Consider the following 22516-nt stretch of genomic DNA (forward strand, 5'->3'; position numbering starts at 1 on the left):
GACTGTTCTTTCAGGAAAAGCGAAAACTTTTCAAAAGTAAACTTTGAAGATTTACTTCCTTACTTTAAAGACTTTCACAACTAAATAAAAATTTGACTTACTTGTATACTCAACTATATACAAAAATAGTAAGTTTGCACGGATTAGAAGGCTTTTAGCTCATCTGTTTACTAGGACCCCAGATGTATCATTGTCCATCATTCAGTCAGCAGTTAGACTTCCACCATTCATTCATGTTAATATTGAGAAAAGTTTGAAAAACGAACATCATTCACATAACATACAGACTCATCAACACATGGTAAATGCATTTCTTTAATAGGGAAATAATCTGTGTTGACATCACGACAATATTATATTGTAATAAATTTGTGATGTCCCACAATCCCCAGCAATAAAATCTTAGAGACTAAAAATATTCTTTATTCCATCCTTGAGATGAAGTCAGTACAAGCAGACTGCAGCAGCTGAATAGTAAGGAATTCGGTCATCTTGACACCATCCTGAAACAATGGAATATTATCTGTATTAGTTTCTACACGAATGATTCAAAGTCTAGGAAATGTAGACTCCAACCCTGTAAAAACCATTAAAATAGCTGACACTTTGATTGTCTTGACATTGATACTTGCTAAGCAGATTTACTTTTACTTTCTTTTTAATCCAGTATTAAAATAAATTGAGATATTAATTAAAAATAGTGAAAGTTATGAAGTTCTTTAAAGAACTTATTTCCAGTAATGGACATCGTTGTAGCATCACTGGGACGATAGTGTTTCGAAAGGCTAAGACTCCCGTGGAAGACACTTCGTCCTCCCAGACCTATGAAGTTAGGTATGATGTCCAAATCATTGTCAACACTAATAATAAAACCCATTCATCCATTACTTCTCTACACGTGAGTGGTTAGTGACTTACTCTAGACACAAGTCGGAACAGGGAAGCACGGAGCTTTGGCGCAGATGACTTTTTTCATGACGCACCTTTGTCCCTTAGGGCACGACTGGATTAACAGGAACAATCATTATTATTTTATAATTATTATCAGCAGCAGGAGACATAATCTCACAAATTTTTTCTTGTGAAATCCGTGAAAAATTAATACATAAATAGACACAAATGGTAAACAGGAGAAAACTATGTTTGACTTTACTTTTAAATTAGAAAGTGGCAGTAAGTGTATATTAATATAGTTCATACGTAGTAACTATCTGTTCGGACAGTACACTGCAAGTGCTTTGTTCTACAAACGTGCGACAGTGACCCTGCAGGTCACAGCGTGACGTCACACAAGGAGTACTTACAATATTCGCGCACGTCACGCTCGGTTCTGGATGCACGCACTGTCTACAGTTCAACCGTCTCCCAGGGCAACATTTCTGGAAGTCAGGGCAGTCCAGTCAGAACGACAGGTAGAGCAAGGTAAGCGAGGCTTTGACGCGGACCAATCCGGGCACTTTCCGTCACCTGTTGTCAATCCAGGAGACGACAGACATTCAGTGCGATTTGAGAGGCTTTCAGTGGAAGTCTGTGTTTGTGGACAGACACTCCACTGTACTAGCGGCACGTGAAACACGGTCACTAACACCACTCCTCATACATTGGTAACGCACTTGCAGACAGCAACAAAGAATTTTAATCACAGCTCTAAAGACTTTCTCATTCATTTCATTTCTTTATTTTTTATTTAATTCTTATCATTTGTGATGCGAACTCTATATGCAGAAAAGTTATTTACGTATTGCATAGACACACTGCGGTCCCTTCGGGGTCAGTTGACAAACATAGCCATAACCGCATTCCTGCAACGACAACAAGTTTTTAATCTTTAATACCTTTTTGAAATATCGTCATTTCTAACATCTCTATTGAAAAAGGTCGTATGTTTATTTATGTCTATTCACCAGTTAAGTCAATAGAAATATATACAAACACATTAACATGTATTGATGTGTGTTCAAAGCTAAAAGTTGTCCTCTCGCCTCTAATGTTTCAGCACAGAAGTGAAGGCTGTCAAAGTCTTGAATACATACTTCACTCAACAATATTAACTCCATTTACATTTAGAATGATTAGTATCTCATACTCTATTTTACCTGTTATTTAGTTCTTATTTAGCAAGTTCTAATTTAGCAAGTTCTAATTGAGGGACTTAGTATGCTTCTGTTAGCAAGAACCACCTTACAGTGTTTTCACAGGTAAGACTGTGTACAGGTGTCTGGCAGGTGTGAGCACCACAAGGGTTCTGGCAGCACTTGAGGTCACCTGGACAGTTTGTGTCCTCCTGACACATGTCTGCGCAGACTCCGACGTTGCCCGGTTGCGGCTCTGGACACTCACCAATCTTGTCAGAACCTGACGATAAAAGAAATGGCTCTAATGTATTATAAGTATGGTTATTTTCATAAGATTACAAACATACACGAACAGAAAAAGTAAAATGACAAACTCTGCTGACTAGAAAGTACCCCGCTCCATTGCTTCATCTACAAATCCTACCATACAGATGAAATAGAACTAATATAATTTTTAGCAGCTTTTTGGTTAAAAGTTAGCATTTTATTCAAAGACACTTTAAAAAAAAAATGCTCTATAAAATCTACTTTTATCATCAGCTTCAGCGTCATCGTCGTCATCATCGTAAGATTTTTCTTAAAAAGGGGCATAACTCAATACTCGTTAAAGGTTTAATCAGCAGAACTTACTGGGGCAGCACACAGCGTAGGAGTCGACAGGTGAAGTGACACACCTGTAGTTGCTGGGACACGTGGTTCTGTTGACCACTCGCCAGCACGACGCCTGAGAGTAGTCTCCCGTGCCCGTGATGACCCACAATGGCTGACCGTCGCTACATACTCGCTCGTTGCCTGTTGGTGGATAGCGCATGGGGTCTACGATCATAAGAAAGATTGTATATAATTTGTTTAATGTGCTTCCTTTCAAATAACAAAACAAACAGTTAAGCAAACTGAGCTGTTGATGATCTGTTACATTAAATACAACTTTGTGAAACACATCCATAACTAGAGTGTTTTCTGTACAGTGTATTCAGAGTTAGTCCTCAAAATTAATTTTTCAATTTTACACAATTGTTCAAGCAGTAATTGAAACTTCAGTCATGCTTTACCAAAACACAGGGGAACGATTTCGCCGAAGTTGTGTTCAGCACTTCACGACAAATGGAGTTTACCAGACAAGTCTGTCGATAGAAAACGTGGAGTCAGTCGCTTTCACTACTATTTGAAACTGTTTTAAATTATATTATTGAGATATTAATGTGTTATCTTGATTAATAAATTTTCAAAATCAGATTAAAGTCAGTCCAGTCGTTGTCATGTCTATCGTACTATCTCTTGCTCGATCAACTTTCTATGACACAGCAATTTAAATTCCAATGTACTAGTTTTTAGAAGACAATAAAATATTTTTATCAAACTTTTTGACAGAAATTGTTTATGAAATGTCACGCTAACATAAGCTCGTGAATCTCAATTTAAAAAATAATCTTACGAGCGTGGCTTGATTTGTGTTTGTTTGTGTTTTTACCTCTGATCACTTACACTTTGTTTGTCCAAATGCTAATCATTTTAGGGAGGTATATTCTTCTAAAAAAATTAATCTCTTCGTATTGCGCATTTTTCAAGGGGAATATAAAACAGAAAAATTAATCACATAAAGTAATAGGTATTGATATAAAAAGTATTAGGATAAAGCGCCTTCAAACATGCATCTATCCACATACATCAACACATATATCTACATACATACAGCTACAGCGTACATAGAGCAAGATTTTTCAAAGACACACGTACAGTTGAGGCACATGTGATTCTGTATGTCCCAGGGACCTGTGCATATGTCATGGTCACCTGAAATTAAAACCCAAGAGAATTTTTTTAACTAAAACGAAAGGGATAACTTAATCTGTGTTCAACTTCTGGATTCCCGACTAGCCTCCTGATGTGTATTTGGTCACACCTGTAGTCATTTTGACATCACACATTGACCCTGACAAAATGTTCCTCAATCTCACGCTTTTATATTTATATATAAAAAGTTTTTTTAAAAAATATAACTGTTTCCATAGATTGATCCAATACTGACAGGAATGCAAACACATGTTATTAATGGACTAGCAGTAAAATAGTAGTAACATACAGGTAAGCGTTGTGATGTATGTTTGCATTGTAAAGACCTCAGGGCAGGGTCCACTTGTCATATCTCTTAAATAGATATATTTTTGTACAAACGTGACGTGACGAGTGTGATTGTTTTCCGTGATATTTGTAGGCGTGTCTTTCGAGAATGGATGAACCATGCTCACCAAGATTTGGGGAAGTAATCTCTTTTACCAAGCTTTACCCAATAATTGAAAATAAATTGACATCTCGCTAGTTCTTTAAGTCCGAAGCTGTTTAAAAAATTAAATACAGCTCTGTGATGCCTTTGGAAACTTTTTTATTTGTATTTTGTTATAGTTTGGATGGCCCATGTTCATTGTCCTTCACGTCAACTTTTGCGTCGAAGTAAACGTATGACTCACAATCTGTTTGCACTGGATGAAACCATAACAGCTGTTTAAGGTGCTTACAACCATATAGTCAATACTGCTGCTGTAATAAATAAAATAATAGCTTGCTCGCATGATTTCGTCCAAAAACCTACACCCGCGTTACACCTACCGACTGAGGAGAATGAATACATTTATAAATTCCCATTGCTTCTTCTTATTATTATTACTACTACTACTAGTAGTAGTAAGTAGTAGTAGAAGTGGTATTTTTCGTTGCTTGCGAGTACTCACCGCCACAGCCAGAAGGACAACTACTCTCATGTTGATGCCGCAGGTAACGTGTGACGTCTGACGTTTGTTTGCACTCCCGATGGCGGACCTTATTTACCTGCAGGGGAAGATCCGGGCAGCAGATGTCGGATCCGGTTGTCTTTACGTCAGCAGGTCACGTGTGTGTATAGACATTAAAGCAGACTACGTCAGCTTCCTAGGTTTGCCTGCGGTAAGCAGCACTAAGGCTGCGCATGCGTAGACGTTTCTCCACATCAGGAAGGCTTTCTTCTGTTCTGTCATTGGCCGCGTCTCGTTGAGGCAGAAAACATTAAAGCAGTGGAGTTCTGAGAAGATGGTATAAAATCGTTTTCCTCGAATTCAACAAAGATGAATCAACAAATGGTTAAACGTCGTCGTGTGCACAGATGTTGACATTTTTACTTTTTTCAGTGCAGGGAATGTAATTTATTTAGTAGTGACTTTTATGAGAAGATCTCTATCGTGCCTTGCTGCTATAAATGTGCTCATGTGTGTGTGTGTGAGTGTTTGTGGGTGGACGTTGTCGCCATGGTTTTGTTTTTTTGCGATGTCTAAATTATAGTTCTGTATTGTTTGACTCCAGTTTACTGGCCAAGTTCTGTCATAAACGGTCACATGCACACCAAACACTCACGCATTTGTCTTGACTTTATCTCGTTTTTTTTCCTTCACTAAATAACTATATCTGCCTCTTGCAGGACCTGTCTGATTTTTTTACTATGAATAATAAATACGACAACAAATGATATATAAATTCAACCACATATCAGGCAAACGCGGGCATTTCCGTCACCTGTTGTCAATCCTGTAGTCACATCCATGGATAACTGTAATTATTAATTACAGCTAAAACCACATACCAACAAGAGAGTAAAGAGGTTGTTGATTTAAAAGATTGTTTCAGTTGCTCAATTCTTCACTCTGCTATTTTTTTCTGCTTTCTCATAATTTTTACCTAGAACTTATTATGTAACTATATATATATATTAACTTAGCATCTTACCATGTTTAAATTGTCTCTAGATTAGTCAGGCCAGACCGGCCGTGAGACCAGCCACTTGTCTGACTGCTGTAATGAAGCTGTTTTAAATTGATGAGACAACATGACGATCAGTGGCTGTTCTTTCAGGAAAAGTGATCCTTTTCAAATTTAAGCTGTACAGAGTTTCATGACTTTAAGCATTTGTTTAAAATGATACAATTAATAGTTAATATCTCTCCCTCTCTCTCTATATATATATGTATCGTGCAACCATTGGTTTTAATAAGCACTCGTTTCAGATGATACAACTAAGAGTTACTACATCATTTAGTTAATTATCATGCTATGATGATCATTATTATGATGCTAAAGAAAAGTATAATTAAAATTAATGTTAAAGTTTAATGATGGATTGAGACAGAGACGATCATTATGTTTTGAAATAAATCCTCTTTATGGCAAAAGAATAAACTATTCATTCCGTATCTGACATATCTCTATCCAGACAGGTCTGTTCAAATACTAATGTCTGGTTCCCCAAAGCAAACTTAATTTCTTTATTTTGTTTTATATTTAGCTTGTTTCTTTATGTTTATATCACGAGATTTACTTTCTTACTTTCAAGACTTACAGAACTAAATAAAAATTAGACTTACCTGTATACTCAACTATATACAAAATAGTAAGTTTGCACGGATTGGAAGGCTTTTAGCTCATCTGTTTACTAAGACCCCAAATATATTATTGTCCATCATTCAGTCAGCAGTTAGACTTCCCCGTGCATTCATGTTAATATTGAGAAAAGTTTGAAAAAGGAAAGCAGTCACATAAATACAGATCATCAACACATGGTAAATGCATTTCTTTATTAGGGAAATAATCTGTGTGTTGACATCACAGCAATATTATATTATAATAAAGTTTGTGATGTCCCACAATCCCCAGCAATAAAAACTTAGAGACTACAAATATTCTTTATTCCTTCCGTGAGATGCAGTCAGTACAAGCAGACTGCAGCAGCTGAATAGTAAGGAATTCGGTAATCTTGACACCATCCTGAAACAATGGAATATTATCTGTATATACGAATGATTCATTGTCTAGGAAAAGTAGACTCCAACCCTGTAAAACCCATTAAAATATCTGACACTTCTTTGATTGTCTTGACATTGATACTTGCTAAAGCAGATTTATTTTTACCTCTTGGGGGTGTGGGTATCGTGGATTAAAATAAATTTAGATATGGATTAAAAAATAATGAAAGTCATGCAGGTCTTTAAAGAATTCATTTCCCAGTAATGCACATCATTCTATCATCATATGACGATCGTGTGCACAAGGACTAAGTTTCCCGTGGAAGGCACTTCATCCTCCCAGACCTATGAAGTTAGGCCTCATGTGCAAATCATCTGTCCACACTAATAATAAAACCCATTCATCCACTACTTTCTCTACACGTGAGTGGTTAGTGACTTACTCTAGACACAAGTCGGAAGAGGGAAGCACGGAGCTTTGGCGCAGATGACTTCTTTCATGACACACCTTTGTCCCTTAGGGCACGACTGGATTAACAGGAACAATCATTATTATTTCATTATTATTATCAGCAGCAGGAGACTTAATCTCGCAAATTTATTCCTGTAAAATCCGTGACAATTGAAATACATAAACAGAGACAAATGGTAAACAGGAGCAAGACAATAAAACTATGTTTGACTTTAATTTTAAATTAGAAAGTGGCAGTAAGTGTATATTAATATAGCTCATACGTAGTAACTATCTGTTCGGACAGTACACTGCAAGTGCTTTGTTCTACAAACGTGCGACAGTGACCCTGCAGGTCACAGCGTGACGTCACACAGGGAGTACTTACAATATTCGCGCACGTCACGCTCGGTTCTGGAGGCACGCACTGTCTACAGTGTCTCCCAGGGCAACATTTCTGGAATTCAGGGCAGTCCAGGTCAGAACGACAGGAAGAGCAAGATAAGTTAAGCTTTGACGCGGACAAGTCCGGGCACTTTCCGTCACCTGTTGTCAATCCAACGGACATGATCATGGATACATGGAAACTGTTTCCATAACTCTTTACGCATTTATTAATTAAGGCTAGAGACCGTCTACAGAAAAGTTTAAGAAAGCCTTTTCATTTAAGCGTTTTCTTGTCCATTTTAAAGAACATTGTGGTTTTTAAAGAACCCTCCTTTTAAATAATCCAGCGAAGAGCATTAACTGTGCAAGACAAAGCTAAGCTGAGAAATGGGGGATAGTCTTCTGGAGAAAGTGTAACTATTCGCGATACAAAGCGAATGTTTCTTGTTTCTAGTTGTTTGTTGTCTCAGGCCATAGGTCTGAGCTGTGACAACAGGGGAGAGCATTCACGCGAATGCCGACGCAATCTCCACGTGGATTATTTGACGTCATTCAATGGGTTTTGACGTCAGACAAGATGGCGAGGCGTAACCACGGCGACTGCAGTCAATCAAGGTGGGAGCCGTGCCGACTACACGGTATGATTATGAGATTTCATTTCTTTATTGTTTATTTAATTCTTATCATTTGTGATGCGCACTCTATATGCAGAAAAGTTATTTACGTATTGCATAAACACACTCCTGTCCCCTCGGGGTCTGTTGACAAACATAGCCAAACACCGCATGTCTGCAAAGACAAATTTCATTCATTAATACCTTTTATAAATATCGTCATTTCTAACATCTCTATTTAAAAGGTCGTATTTTTATTTATGTCTATTCACCAATTTAATCAATAGAAATATATACAAACACATTAACAGGTATTGACGTGTTTTGCTAGAAGTTGTCCTCTAGCCTCTGGTGTTTCAGCACAGAAGTGAAGGCTGTCAAAGTCTTGAATACATACTTCATTTACATTTAGAATGATTAGCTACTCTTTGTTATTTATTTTAGCTTGTTCTAATTGAGGGACTTAGTATGTTTCTGCTAGCAACAAACGCCTTACAGTGTTTTCACAGTGAACACTGTGTACAGGTGTCTGGCAGGTGTGAGCACTACAAGGGTTTTTGCAGCACTTGAGGTCACTTGGACATTGTTTGTCATCCTGACACTGGTCTGCGCAGACTCCGACGTTGCCAGGTTGCGGCTCTGGACACTCACCAATCTTGTCAAAACCTGACGATAAAAGAAATGGCTCTAATGTATTAAAAATATCGTTCTTTTCATAAATTTGTGAGAGATAAAGAATAATACTTTACACCAGGGATGCCCAACCTACGGCCCGCGGGCCATATCCCGCCCGCGACGCGGTGTTATCCGGCCCGCGAAACTTCTGCCCACAGTGCAGGAAATCGGCATGTTAGTAATAAAAAAGACCTAAAAAAAGGGGGTGGAAAAGGGAAGAAGAAGTATTTATCCCTACGTAGTGGCGTCTCTCAATCTTTTTTTCGATGGACGAACATTTCGGTTCAGTTCTCCGACTAGATGTCTCTACTATGCAGCCGGACATTCAGAAGTTGGTTTCGGGAAAACAACTTCAAATATCCCATTAATTACTACATAATTAATGGTAAGAACAACTTGTTTCTAATAAAAAGGGTATCTGCTCTAATTTTTTTTTTCTTTTTTTGTATTTTTGCGGTGAAGCGGCCCGTGACACGCATCTCGGAAATGTTTATGGCCTGCAGGCCGAAAAAGGTTGGGCATCACTGCTTTACACAATCGTATGTGAGTAGGATTACAAAAAAAAAAAAAAAAATACACGAACAGAAAAAGTAAAATGATGGCGTCTTAAAGTATAACAAACCCTGCTGACTAGAAAGTACCCCGCTCCATTGCTTCATCTACGCATCCTACCATACAGATGAAATAGAACTAATATAACTTTTAGCAGCTTTTTGGTTAAAAAGTTAGCATTTTATTCAAAGACACTTTAACAAAAAAATTACTCCCTTTCTTGACATACTGTCGACAGCATCCTGAGAGCTTTGCAAAGCATCCTTTTATGGGATGCAAAAAAAAAAAAAACGTTGGGCTCTTCTTGAGTTCAAAAGGTCTTCTCTGATTATTCTGAGTAGTTTACCTCGTTTTTCTCAATCAAATTACCGGAAAATAGGAAAAAGCTCTATAAAATCTACTTTTATCATCATCTTCAGCGTCATCGTTGTCATCATCTTCAGATTTTCTTGAAAAGGGCCATAATTCAATAATCGTTAAAGGTTTAATCAGCAGAACTTACTGGGGCAGCACACAGCGTAGGAGGGGACTACTGTGACACACTTGTACTTGCTGGGACACGTGATTGAGTTGAACACTTGCCCGCAGGACGCCTGAGAGTAGTCTCCCCAGCCCGTCAAAACCCACAATGGATGACCGTCGCTACATCCTCGCTCGTGGCGTATTAGTAGATTGTTTACGTAGCCTACGATCATAAAAGAGATTATAATTCGTTTTAATGTGCTTCCTTTCAAATAACAAAACAAGACAGTTAAGCAAACTGAGCTGTTGATGATCTGTCACATTAAATACAGCTTTGTGAAACAGATTCATAACTAGAGAGCTTTCTGTACAGTGTATTTAGAGTTAGTCCTCAAAATTAATTTTTCACAATTGTTGAAACAGTAAATGAAACTTCAGTCATGCTTTACTTAGACAAATGGGAACGACTTCGCCGGAAGTTGTGTTCAGCACTTGACGACAAACGTTGAAGCCCGTACAAGTCTGTCGAAAGAAAACGTGGAGTCAGTCCCTTCACTACTATTTTAAACTGTTTTAAATTATATTATTCAGATATTAATGTGGTATCTTAATTAATAAATTTTCAAAATCGAATTAAAATCAGACTCAGATTCTCTCTTATCATCCTGTCGTTGTCATGTCTATCCTACTATCTCTTTCTCGATCAAATTTCTATGGAATCCAAAGCAATTTAAATTCCAATATACTCGTTTTTAGAAGACAATAAAATACTTTTATTAAATTGTTTTACATAAAATATTTGTGAAATGACACCACGCTAACATAAGCTCATGAATCTAAATTTAAAAACCAATCTTACGAGCGTGGCTTGATTGTGTGTTTGCTTGTTTATTGCTTATATTGGCTTGTTTATATTTTTTTTTACCTCTGATCACTTACACTCTGCATGTCCGAAGCTAATCATTTTAGGGAGGTATATTCTTCTAAAAAAATTTAATTTCTTCGTATTGCGCTTTTTTCAAGGGGGATGTAAAACAGAAAAATTAATCACATTAATTGATAGGCAGCGATATAAAAAGTATTGGGAGAAAGCGCACCTTAACACATACAGCTACACACATACAGCTACACACATACATCTACACACATACAGCTACACACATACAGCTACACACTTACAGCTACACACATCTACACACTTACATCTACACACATACATCTACACACACATCTACACACTTACAGCTACACACATACAGCTACACACTTACAGCTACACACATACGGCTACACACACAGCTACACACTTACAGCTACACACATACAGCTACACACACACAGCTACACACATACAGCTACACACATATCTACAGCGTGCACATAGCAAGATTTTTTAAAGATACACTTACTCCTCGAAAACATTTGACGATGTGTGTCATACGGCCCTGTGCATATGTCATGGTCACCTGAAATTAAAATCAAAGGGAATTTTTTTTAAATTAAAACGGAAGGGATAACTCAATCTGTGTTCACATTCTGGATGCTTGACTAGCCTCCTGATGTGTATTGTGGTCACCTGTAGTCATTTCGACATCACACATTGACCCTGACAAAATGTTCCTTATTCTCACGCTTTTATATTTATGTATTTAAGGTTTGTTGTTAGGATAAACATTAACTGCTTTGATGGACTGGTGCAGTCTACACTTTTTTACTCCTAACTTTTACTCCTAACTGTGTGTTAAGTGTCTGTATGAGTATGTATGCCTGTCCTTGTGAGCGAAGACAAATTTCTGTCCTGGGTCTCCTCGACAGACAATAAAGTCTGTTTTGATTTTGATTTTTTTTTTAATTTTTTTTGTATAAAAAGTTTATTTAAAAAAATATAAATGTTTCCATAGATTGATCCAATACTGACAGGAATGCAAACACATGTTATTAATGGGCTAGCAGTAAAATAGTAGTAACATACAGGTAAGCGTTGTGGTGTATGTTTGCATTGTGAAGACCTCAGGGCAGAGTCCACTTGTCATATCTGTTAAAAATATATTTTTGTACAAACGTGATGTGACGAGTGTGATTGTTTTCCGTGATATTTGTAGGCGTGTCTTTCGAGAACGGATGAGCAATACTCACCCAAATGTGGGGAAATAATATCTTACACCAAGCTTTACCCAATAATTGAAAATAAATTTACATCTCACTAGTTCTTTAAGCTAAAAAAATTAAATGCAGCTCTGTGTAGCTTTGAAGCTTTTTATTTTTTTTTTGCTGTAATTTGGATGGCCCATGCTCATTGTCCTTCGCGTCACCCTTTGCGTCGAAGAAAACGTATGACTCACAATCTGTTTGCACTGGATGAAACCACAACAGCTGTTTAAGGTGCTTACAAGCAAATAGTCAATACTGCTGCTGTAATAAATAAAATAATGGCCGTGGTCGATAATACTAGGGTCACGGGGTCAAGTGCTGAAACTTTTATGAAGACATTTACTAGCAACCCTATCCACTGCACAGAGCAAAACATGTCATCACATTACCAGCCATCAGTCCTATCTCTACAGCAGCGTTTAAGAAGTAGTAAAAACACTCACAAATAAAGTGTACTCTGTTCTTACAGTGGCTGAAATTTGTGCTCTGAGGTGCTTGGTACACAAGTGCACATAATTGCGATGTTACACCACAATTATTGCGAAAATGAATTCATCGAGAAATAAAATAGTTTCAAAGCAACTGATGGCAGAACCAATAAACTTAAAAGACAGAATAAAACTTGGAAGTAAAGTAACTAATGTACAAATACAATGTATATCACATTTTTATAGTGAGGCTGTTTGTCTTATCATTAATAATTTATAATTAATTACTCAAAATTTATGAGAAAATATGATATTAGAATAAATAAAACTCATGTATTGGCTTATCTAAAACAATTTTAAAATGTACTCAATCAACAGCAATTATAATTAAAATCAACAAAAAAAACCTCCAAGACCACTAATGGTATTATAGCCTGATAAGAAAGAATCCAAACGCTCTTATGATATCCTGACTTGGAATATATAAAGGGCTAAAATAGCAAATAAGAAAATATACTGAAAATATAATTATTATGTGAAAACCAACCACCAACCAACCAACGTCAAGCAACATCCCAGGTATTTGACAGCGCTTTGTAACCATGGAGACAAGGAGCTTGCACTTGCTCGCATGATTTCATCCAAAGGACCTTCACCCGCTTTAAACTTACAGACTGAGGAGAATGAATACATTTATAAATTCCCATTGCTTCTTCTTATTATTACTACTAGTAGTAGTAAGTAGTAGTAGAAGTAGTAGTTTTCGTTGCTTGCGAGTACTCACCGCCAACGCCAGAAGGACGAGTATTCTCATGTTGATGCCGCCGGTAACGTGTGACGTGTGACGTTCGCCGCTTGTCTGACGTTTGTTGTTTGCACTCCCGATGGCGGACCTTATCTACTTGCAGGGGAGATCCACGCAGCAGATGTCGGATCAGGTTGTCTTTACGTCAGCAGGTCACGTGCGTGTATAAACATTAAAGCAGACTACGTCAGCTTCCTAGGTTTGCCTGCGGTAAGCAGCACAAGGGCTGCGCATGCGTAGACGTTTCTCCACATCAGGTTGGCTTTCTTCTGTTCTGTCATTGGCCGCGTCTCGTTAAGTCAGAAAACATTAAAGCAGTGGAGTTCGGCGTTCTGAGAAGATGGTATAAAATCGTTTTCCTCGAATTCAACAAAGATGAACAACGAAGGGTTAAACGTCGTCGTGTACGCACAGATGTTGTTGACATTTTAAGTATTTTCAGTGCAGAGAAAGTAATTTATTTTAGCAGTGGCTTATATGAGAAGATCTTTATCTTGCCTTGCTGTCATATATGTGCTTATGTGTTTATATCACGAGATTTACTTTCTTACTTTAAAGACTTGCACAACTAAGTAAAAATTTGACTTACCTATACTCCATTATATACAAAATAGTAAGTTTGCACGGATTGGAAGGCTTTTAGCTCATCTGTTTACTAGGACCCCAAATATATTATTGTCCATCATTCAGTCAGCAGTTAGACTTCCCCATGCATTCATATCAATATTGAGAAAAGTTTGAAAAAAGAAAGCAGTCACATAACATACAGACTGATCAACACATGGTAAATGCATTTCTTTAATAGGGAAATAATATGTGTGCTGACATCACGACAATATTATATTGTAATAAAGTTTGTGATGCCACACAATCCCCAGCAATAAAAACTTAAGAGACTAAAAATATTCTTCATTCCATCCGTGAGATGAAGTCAGTACAAGCAGCTGAATAGTAAGGAATTCGGTAATCTTGACACCATCCTGAAACAATGGAATATTATCTGTATTAGTTTCTACAAATGATCCAATGTCTCGGAAATGTAGATTCCAACCCTGTAAAAACCATTAGAATAGCTGACACTTCTTTGATTGTCTTGTCATTGATACTTTCTGAAGCAGATTTATTTTTACCTCTTGGGGGTGTAGGTATCCTGGATTAAAATAAATTTAGATATGGATTAAAAATTTATGAAAGTCATGCAGGTCTTTAAAGAATTCATTTCCCAGTAATGGACATCATTCTATCATCACATGACGATCGTGTGTCCAACGACTAAGTTTCCCGTGGAAGGCACTTCATCCTCCCAGACCTATGAAGTTAGGTCTAATGTGCAAATCATCTGCCCACACTAATAATAAAACCCATTCATCCATTACTTTCTCTACACGTGAGAGGTTAGTGACTTACTCTAGACACAAGTCGGAACAGGGAAGCACGGAGCTTTGGCGCAGATGACTTTTTTCATGACGCACCTTTGTCCCCTAGGGCACGACTGGATTAACAGGAACAGTCATTATTATTTCATTATTATTATCAGCAGCAGGAGACCTAATCTCACAAATTTATTCCTGCAAGTGCTTTGTTCTACAAACGTGCTACAGTGACCCTGCAGGTCACAGCGTGACGTCACACAGGGAGTACTTACAATATTTGCGCACGTCACGCTCGGTTCTGGAGGCACGCACTGTCTACAGTGTCTCCCAGGGCAACATTTCTGGAAGTCAGGGCAGTCCAGATCAGAAAGACAGGAGGAGCAAGAAAAGCGATGCCTTGACGCGGACAAGTCCGGACACTTTCCGTCACCTGTTGTCAATCCAGTGGACATGACCATGGATACATGGAACCTGTTTTCATAAATCTTTACGCATCTTGTGCGCGCATTTATTAATTAAGGCTAGAGACCGTCTACAGAAAAGTTTAAGAAAGCTTTTTCATTTAAGCGTTTTCTTGTCCATTTTAAAGAACATTATGGTTTAGGACCCTCCTTTTTAATAATCCAGCGAAGAGCATTAACTTTGCAAGAAAAAAGCTAAGCTAAGAAATGGGGGATAGTCTTCATAGTCTTCTAACTATTCGCGATACAAAGCGGATGTTGTTTCTTGTTTCTAGTTGTTTCTTGTCTCAGGTCATAGGTCTGAGCTGTGACAACAGGGGAGAGCATTCACGCGAATGCCGACGCAATCTCCACGTGGATTATTTGACGTCATTCAATTGCTTTTGACGTCAGACAAGATGGCGAGGCGTAACCACGGCGACTACAGTCAATCAAGGTGGGAGCCGTGCCGACTACAGAGATTATGATTGGTCGGCGTGGACCTTACGAAGAGTCGTTAAAGACTTTTTCTTTCATTTCATTTCTTTATTTTTTATTAACAGTCAAATCTCGCTACTATACCACTTTTGCTCGGTCCTGGTAGGTGGCGCAGTAGCGAGATTTGACTGTAATTCTTATCATTTGTGATGCGAACTGTATATGCAGAAAAGTTATTTACGTATTGCATAGAAACACTGTGGTCCCTTCGGGGTCATTTGACAAACATAGCCAAAACCGCATTCCTGCAACGACAACAAGTTTTTATTCTTTAATATATCTGTCATTTTTAACATCTCTATTTAAAAGGTAGTATTTTTATTTATGTCTATTCACCAATTAAATCAATAGAAATATATACAAACACAGTAACATGTATTGACGTGCATTCAAAGCGATTTGCTAGAAGTTGTCCTCTAGCCTCTGGTGTTTCAGCACAGAAGTGAAGGCTGTCAAAGTCTTGAATACATACTTCACTCAGCAATATTAACTCCATTTACATTTAGAATTATTAGAATCCCATACTCTATTTTACTCTTTGTTATTTAGTTTAGCAAGTTCTAATTGAGGGACTTAGTATGTTTCTGCTAGCAAGAACCGCCTTACAGTGTGTTCACAGGTAAGACTGTGTACAGGTGTCTGGCAGGTGTGAGCACCACAAGCGTTTGGGCAGCACTTGAGGTCACGTGGACAGTTTGTGTCTGACTGACACAAGTCTGCGCAGACTCCGACCTCGCCAGGTTGCGTCTCTGGACACTCACCAATCTTGTCAGAATCTGACGATAAAAGAAGTATCTCTAATGTATTAAAAATATCGTTCTTTTCATGAATTTCTGAGAGATAAAGAATAATACTTTACACAATCGTATTTGAGTAGGATTACAAACATACACCAACAGAAAAAGTAAAATGATGGCGTCTTAAAGTATAACAAAGCCTGCTGACTAGAAAGTACCCCGCTCCATTGCTTCATCTACGAATCCTACCATACAGGTGAAAGATAATTTGTAAAAGTTTTCTTTCTAAAGTAAGCTTATGATTCAAAAACAGCTTAACAAAAAAAAAATAAAAAATAAATCCCTTTCTTGACATATTGTCGACAGCATCCTGAGAGCTTTACCAAGCAACTTTTTTGGAAGCAAAACTTAGGGCTCTTCTTGAGTTCAAAAGGTCTTCTCTGATTATTCTTAGTAGTTTACCTCGTTTTTCTAAATCATATTACCGTAAAATAGGAAAATGCTCTATAAAATCTACTTTTATCATCATCTTCAGCGTCATCGTCGTCATCATCGTAAGATTTTTTTTTATAAAAAGGGGCATAACTCAATACTCGTTAAAGGTTTAATCAGCAGAACTTACTGGGGCAGCACACATCGTATACGTCGACAGGTGAAGTGACACACCTGTAGTTGCTGGGACACGTGGTCTTGTTGACCACTCGCCCGCACGACGCCTGAGAGTAGTCTCCCGTGCCCGTGATGACCCACAATGGCTGACCGTCGCTACATACTTGCTCGTTGCCCGTTGGTGGATAGCGCATGGGGTCTACGATCAGAAAAAAAATTATAATTCATTTAATGTTCTTCCTTTCAAATAAGAAAACAAGACAGTTAAACAAACTGAGCTGTTGATGATCTGTTACATTAAGTACAGCTTTGTGAAACAGATCCATAACTAGAGAGCTTTCTGTACAGTATATTCAGAGTTAGTCCTCAAAATTATTTTTTCGCAATTGTTGAAACAGTAATTGAAACTACAGTCATGCTTTACCAAAACATATGGGAACGACTTCGCCGGAAGTTGTGTTCAGCACTTTACGACATACGGAGTATCCCCAACAATCCTGTCGATAGAAAACATGGAGTCAGTCGCCTTCACTACTATTTTAAACTGTTTTAAATTATATTATTGAGAAATTAATGTGCTACAGTGATTAATAAAATTTCAAAATCAGACTCAGATTCTCTTCCTTATCATCCAGTCGTTGTCATGTATATCTTGCTATCTCTTGCTCCATCAACTTTCTATGGAATACTAAGCAATTTCAATTGCAATAAACTCGCTTTTAGAAGACAATAAAATATTTTTATCAAACTTTTTGACAGAAAATATTTATTAAATGACTCCACGCTAACATAATCTCATGAATCTCAAATTAAAAACTAATCTTACGAGCGTGGCTTGATAGTATGTTTGTTTGTTTGTTTGTTTATTTGTTTGTTTGTTTGTTTGTTTGTTGTTTGTCTTTTTACTTCTGATCGCATACCGTTTGCTCTTCCAAAGCTAATCATTTTAGGGAGGTATATTCTTCTAAGAAATTTGAATTCCTTCGTATTGCACTTTTTTCAAGGGGAATTTTAAACAGAAAAATTAATGCAATAAACTGATAGGCAGCAATATAAAAAGTATTGGGACAAAGTGCGCCTTCACACATACAGATACACACATACATCTACACACATACAGCTACACACATACAGCTACACACATACAGCTACACACATACATCTACACACATACAGCTACACACATACAGCTACACACATACATCTACACACATACATCTACACACATACAGCTACACACATACAGCTACACACATACAGCTACACACAGCTACACACACACAGCTACACACACAGCTACACACATACAGCTACAACACAGCTACACACACAGCTACACACATACACAGCTACACACATAGCCACACAGCTACACAGCTACACACACAGCTACACACATACAGCTACACACATGCATCTACACACATACAGCTACACACATACAGCTACACACATATATCTACACACATACATCTACACACATACCTCTACACACATACAGCTACACACATACATCTACACACATACAGCTACACACATACAGCTACACACATACATCTATCCACATACATCTACACACATACAGCTACACACATACATCTACACACATACAGCTACACACATACAGCTACACACATACATCTACACACATACAGCTACACACATACAGCTACACACATACATCTACACACATACATCTACACACATACAGCTACACACATACAGCTACACACATACAGCTACACACAGCTACACACACACAGCTACACACATACAGCTACACACATACAGCTACACACAGCTACACACACACAGCTACACACATACAGCTACACACATACAGCTACACACAGCTACACACACAGCTACACACATACAGCTACACACATACAGCTACAGCGTACATAGAGCAAGATTCTTCAAAGATACACATACTGTTGATGCACATATGATTCTGTATGTCCCAGGGACCTGTGCATATGTCATGGTCACCTGAAATTAAAATCAAAGAGAATTAAAATTAAAACGAAAGGGATAACTCAATCTGTGTTCACCTTCTGGATTCCCGACTAGCCTCCTGATGTGTATTGTGGTTACCTGTAATCATTTCGACATCATACATTGACCCTGACAAAATGTTCCTCAATTTCACACTTTTATATATCTATCAACTTTAGTTACAAAACTAAAAATGTTTCCATAGATTGATCCAATTCTGACATGAATTCAAACACATGTTATTAATGGGTGAGCAGTAATATAGTAGTAACATACAGGTAAGCGTTGTGATGTATGTTTGCATTGTGAAGACCTCAGGGCAGGGCTCATTTGTCAAATATTTTAAATAGACTGATTTTTGCAAAAACGTGACTTGACGAATGTGATTGTTTTCCATGATATTTGCATGATTATGATTATTTTCGCTATATCTGTAGGCGTGTCTTTCGAGAACGGATGAGCAATACTCACCCAAATGTGGGGAAGTAATAGCTTACACCAAGTGTTACCCAATAATTGAAAATAAATTTACATCTCGTTCTTTAAGTTAAGCTGTTTAAAAATTAAATACAGCTCTTTGTAGCTTTCAAACATTTTATTTTTTATTTTTTTACATTTTGGATGGCCCATGCTCATTGTCCTTCACGTCAACATTTGCGTCGAAGGAAACGTATGACTCACAATCTGTTTGCACTGGATGAAACCATAACAGCTGTTTAAGGTGCCTACATCCATATAGTCAATACTGCTGCTGTAATAAATAAAATAATGGCCGTGGTCGATAATACTAGGGTCACGGCCCATATGCTGAAACTTTTATGAAGACATTTTACTAGCAACCCTATCTATGGCACAGTGCAAAACATGTCATCCCATGAAATCCTCTCAAACACAGAGTACCTACCAGCCACCAGTCCTATCTCTACAGCAGCCTTTAAAAAGTAGTAGAAACACAAATAAAGTGTACTCTGTTCTTACAATTTGTGCTCTGAGGTGCTTGGTACACCCGTGTACATAATTTCGATGTTACACCACAATCATTGCGAAAATGAATTCATCCAGAAATAAAATACTTTCAAAAGAACTGATGGCAGAACCAATAAACTTAAAGGACATAATAAAACTAGGAAATAAAGTTATTAATGTACAAATACAATGTATATCACATTTTTATAGTGAGGCTGTTTGTCTTATCATTAATAATTTATAATTAATAAATCAAAATCAATGAGAAAATATGATGTTAGACTAAACAAAACTCTGGTATTGGTTTATCTAAAATAATTTTAAAATGTACTCAATCAACAACAATTATAATTAAAATCAACCAAAAAAACCTCCAAGGCAACTAAGGGTATTATAGCCTGCGAAGAAAGAATCCAAACGCTCTTATGATATCCTGACTTGGATTATATAAATGGCTAAATGCTCTAGCAAATGAGAAAATATACTGAAACTATAATTATTATATGAAAACCGACCAACCAACCAACCAGCATCAAGCAACATCCCAGGTATTTGACAGCGCTTTGTAATCATGGAGACAAGGAGCTTGCACTTGCTCGCATGATTTCATCCAAAGAACCTACACCCACTTTAAACTTACAGACTGAGGAGAATGAATAAATTGATAAATTCCCATTACTTCTTCTTATTATTACTACTACTAGTAGTAGTAGAAGTAGTGGTTTTCGTTGCTTGCGAGTACTCACCGCCACAGCCAGAAGGACGACTACTCTCATGCTGATGCCGCCTGTAACGTGTGACGTCTGACGTTTGCTGTGTGCACTCCCGATGGCGGACCTTATTTACGTGCAGGGGAGATCCGGGCAGCAGATGTCGGATCCGGTTGTCTTTACGTCAGCAGGTCACGTGTTTGAGTAGACATTAAAGCAGACTATGTCAGGTTACTAGGTTTGACTGCGGTAAGCATCACAAGGGCTGCGCATGCGTAGACGTTTGTGCACATAAGTTAGGCTTTCTTCTGTTGTCATCGGCCGCGTCTCGTCACTTGTTCCCTACCCTTCATTTCAATGGTCCCCGACCCTTCACTGTCCTCAGAAGAATAGTGACTAACATACTTGCTATTACAGACTCCGATTACGTAATGGTAGATAAAAAGAACAGAGGTGAATTTCATCTTCCACAGTTTGAACCTAAGGAACGTTAATTCACTTGAGTACGGCCATAAAACTTTGAATACCCCGTGCTCTTTACTTTCTAAGAAGTACAAAACATTGTACGGAAAGTCCCCTCATGATTTTGTTTGTAAAAAATAAATTTCCGCTGTCAGACTTGAATACGAACCGTGCGATGTAAGCATGAAATGAAGTGCAAACGTTTTTTTACTCCACGATAAAACATCTGAGATATACTGTTTGGCAATGTTACATATTTTCTTCTCAAAATGAAGAAAGTAAAAAAGAGACTTGATTTATATTGCAAAAAATCTCATTTAAAGCAAAATATATTTAAGGCAGAAAACATTAAAGCAGTGGAGTTCGGCGTTCTGAGAATTCAACAAAGATGAACAACAAAGGGTTAAAGGTCGTCGTGTACGCACAGATGTTGTTGACATTTTAATTTTTTCAGTGCAGGGAAAGTAATTTATTTAGTAGTGGCTTATATGAGAAGATCTTTATCTTGCCTTGCTGCCATAAATGTGCTCGTGTGTGTGTATGTGAGTGTTTGTGGGTAGACGTTGTCGCCATGGTTTTGGTTTTTTTTTTTTTTTTGTTGTGGATTCCTCTGTCCGCTGCGATGTCTAAATTATAGTTCTGTATTGTTTGACTCCAGTTTACTGGCCAGTTTCTGTCACAAACGGTCACATGCACACCAACACTCACGAATTTGTCTTGACATTAACTTGTTTTTTTTTTTCCTACACTAAATAACTATATTTGCCTCTTGCAGGACCTGTCTGGTCTTTTACTATGAATAATAAATGCGACAACTTATTGCTGTGTAAACGTATGCACCATAAAATAGTGCTCTTCTGCGTGCGTGGTGTATGTGTGTGGATATGTAGGGGTGTGTGTGTGTGATCTGTGTGTGTGTGTGTATGTGAAGTTTTGCGAAAATAGATATTTCGTCACTGTCTGTCTCATTTTATAAAGATGTAGTTAGATATTGTATTCCTCTAGACATAGTCGTATAGGTAGTTGCATAGGTATACATCGTAGGTATACAGCTGTATAGGTAGTAGTGTAGGTAGACATATATGTACTGTAGCTAGCAATAAAGGTAGCCTTAGATGTAGAGTATTGGTAGCAGTATAAAGTCGTCTTACAGAAGGGACTAGCTACCCGTGTTATTGTAATAGTCTGCTTTGGTCGGAAATAACTGTTATATTAATAGCGTTTGCAGATACAGATGCAACACTGGTGAACACTTTCAGAAAAAACATTGGAGCACCATAGACACTTGATAAGTGGTTTATATTGCCTTCAACTAGCTATCAGACAGTTATCCATCTCCTCGTGACATTAGCGGTAG

General features: G+C 37.7%; 1 protein-coding gene and 1 long non-coding RNA gene across 7 annotated transcripts; both read right to left on the reverse strand.

Annotated features, from left to right (window-relative positions):
• Positions 1–297: 297 nt before the first annotated feature.
• LOC112566380 (WAP four-disulfide core domain protein 2-like) lies at positions 298–20874 on the reverse strand. Of its 6 annotated transcripts, none has more exons than XM_025242544.1 (9): positions 20734–20874; positions 18959–19015; positions 17448–17520; positions 17037–17222; positions 2186–2355; positions 1739–1802; positions 1305–1467; positions 919–1003; positions 298–503 (listed from the first exon to the last, which is right to left on the reverse strand). In XM_025242544.1, exons 1-7 carry the CDS (start codon positions 20761–20763, stop codon positions 1355–1357), a joined length of 693 nt encoding a protein of 230 aa, XP_025098329.1. In that variant the 5' UTR covers positions 20764–20874; the 3' UTR covers positions 298–503; positions 919–1003; positions 1305–1354. The 6 variants fall into 6 exon arrangements, with proteins under 6 accessions (XP_025098329.1, XP_025098328.1, XP_025098327.1 ...); XM_025242543.1 differs by lacking the exons at positions 1305–1467; positions 1739–1802; positions 2186–2355 and adding exons at positions 7681–7838; positions 15859–15922; positions 16284–16453 and having other exon boundaries at positions 20734–20867; XM_025242542.1 differs by lacking the exons at positions 298–503; positions 919–1003; positions 1305–1467; positions 1739–1802; positions 2186–2355 and adding exons at positions 6657–6863; positions 7285–7369; positions 7681–7838; positions 15859–15922; positions 16284–16453 and having other exon boundaries at positions 20734–20866.
• LOC112566388 lies at positions 2880–5076 on the reverse strand. Its single transcript, XR_003099577.1, has 4 exons — positions 4805–5076; positions 3813–3869; positions 3128–3199; positions 2880–2891 (listed from the first exon to the last, which is right to left on the reverse strand). It is a non-coding gene; the product is annotated as an uncharacterized LOC112566388 (long non-coding RNA).
• Positions 20875–22516: the final 1642 nt, after the last annotated feature.

Source organism: Pomacea canaliculata, linkage group LG6 (assembly GCF_003073045.1).
Source record: "Pomacea canaliculata isolate SZHN2017 linkage group LG6, ASM307304v1, whole genome shotgun sequence".
NCBI lineage: Eukaryota > Metazoa > Mollusca > Gastropoda > Architaenioglossa > Ampullariidae > Pomacea > Pomacea canaliculata.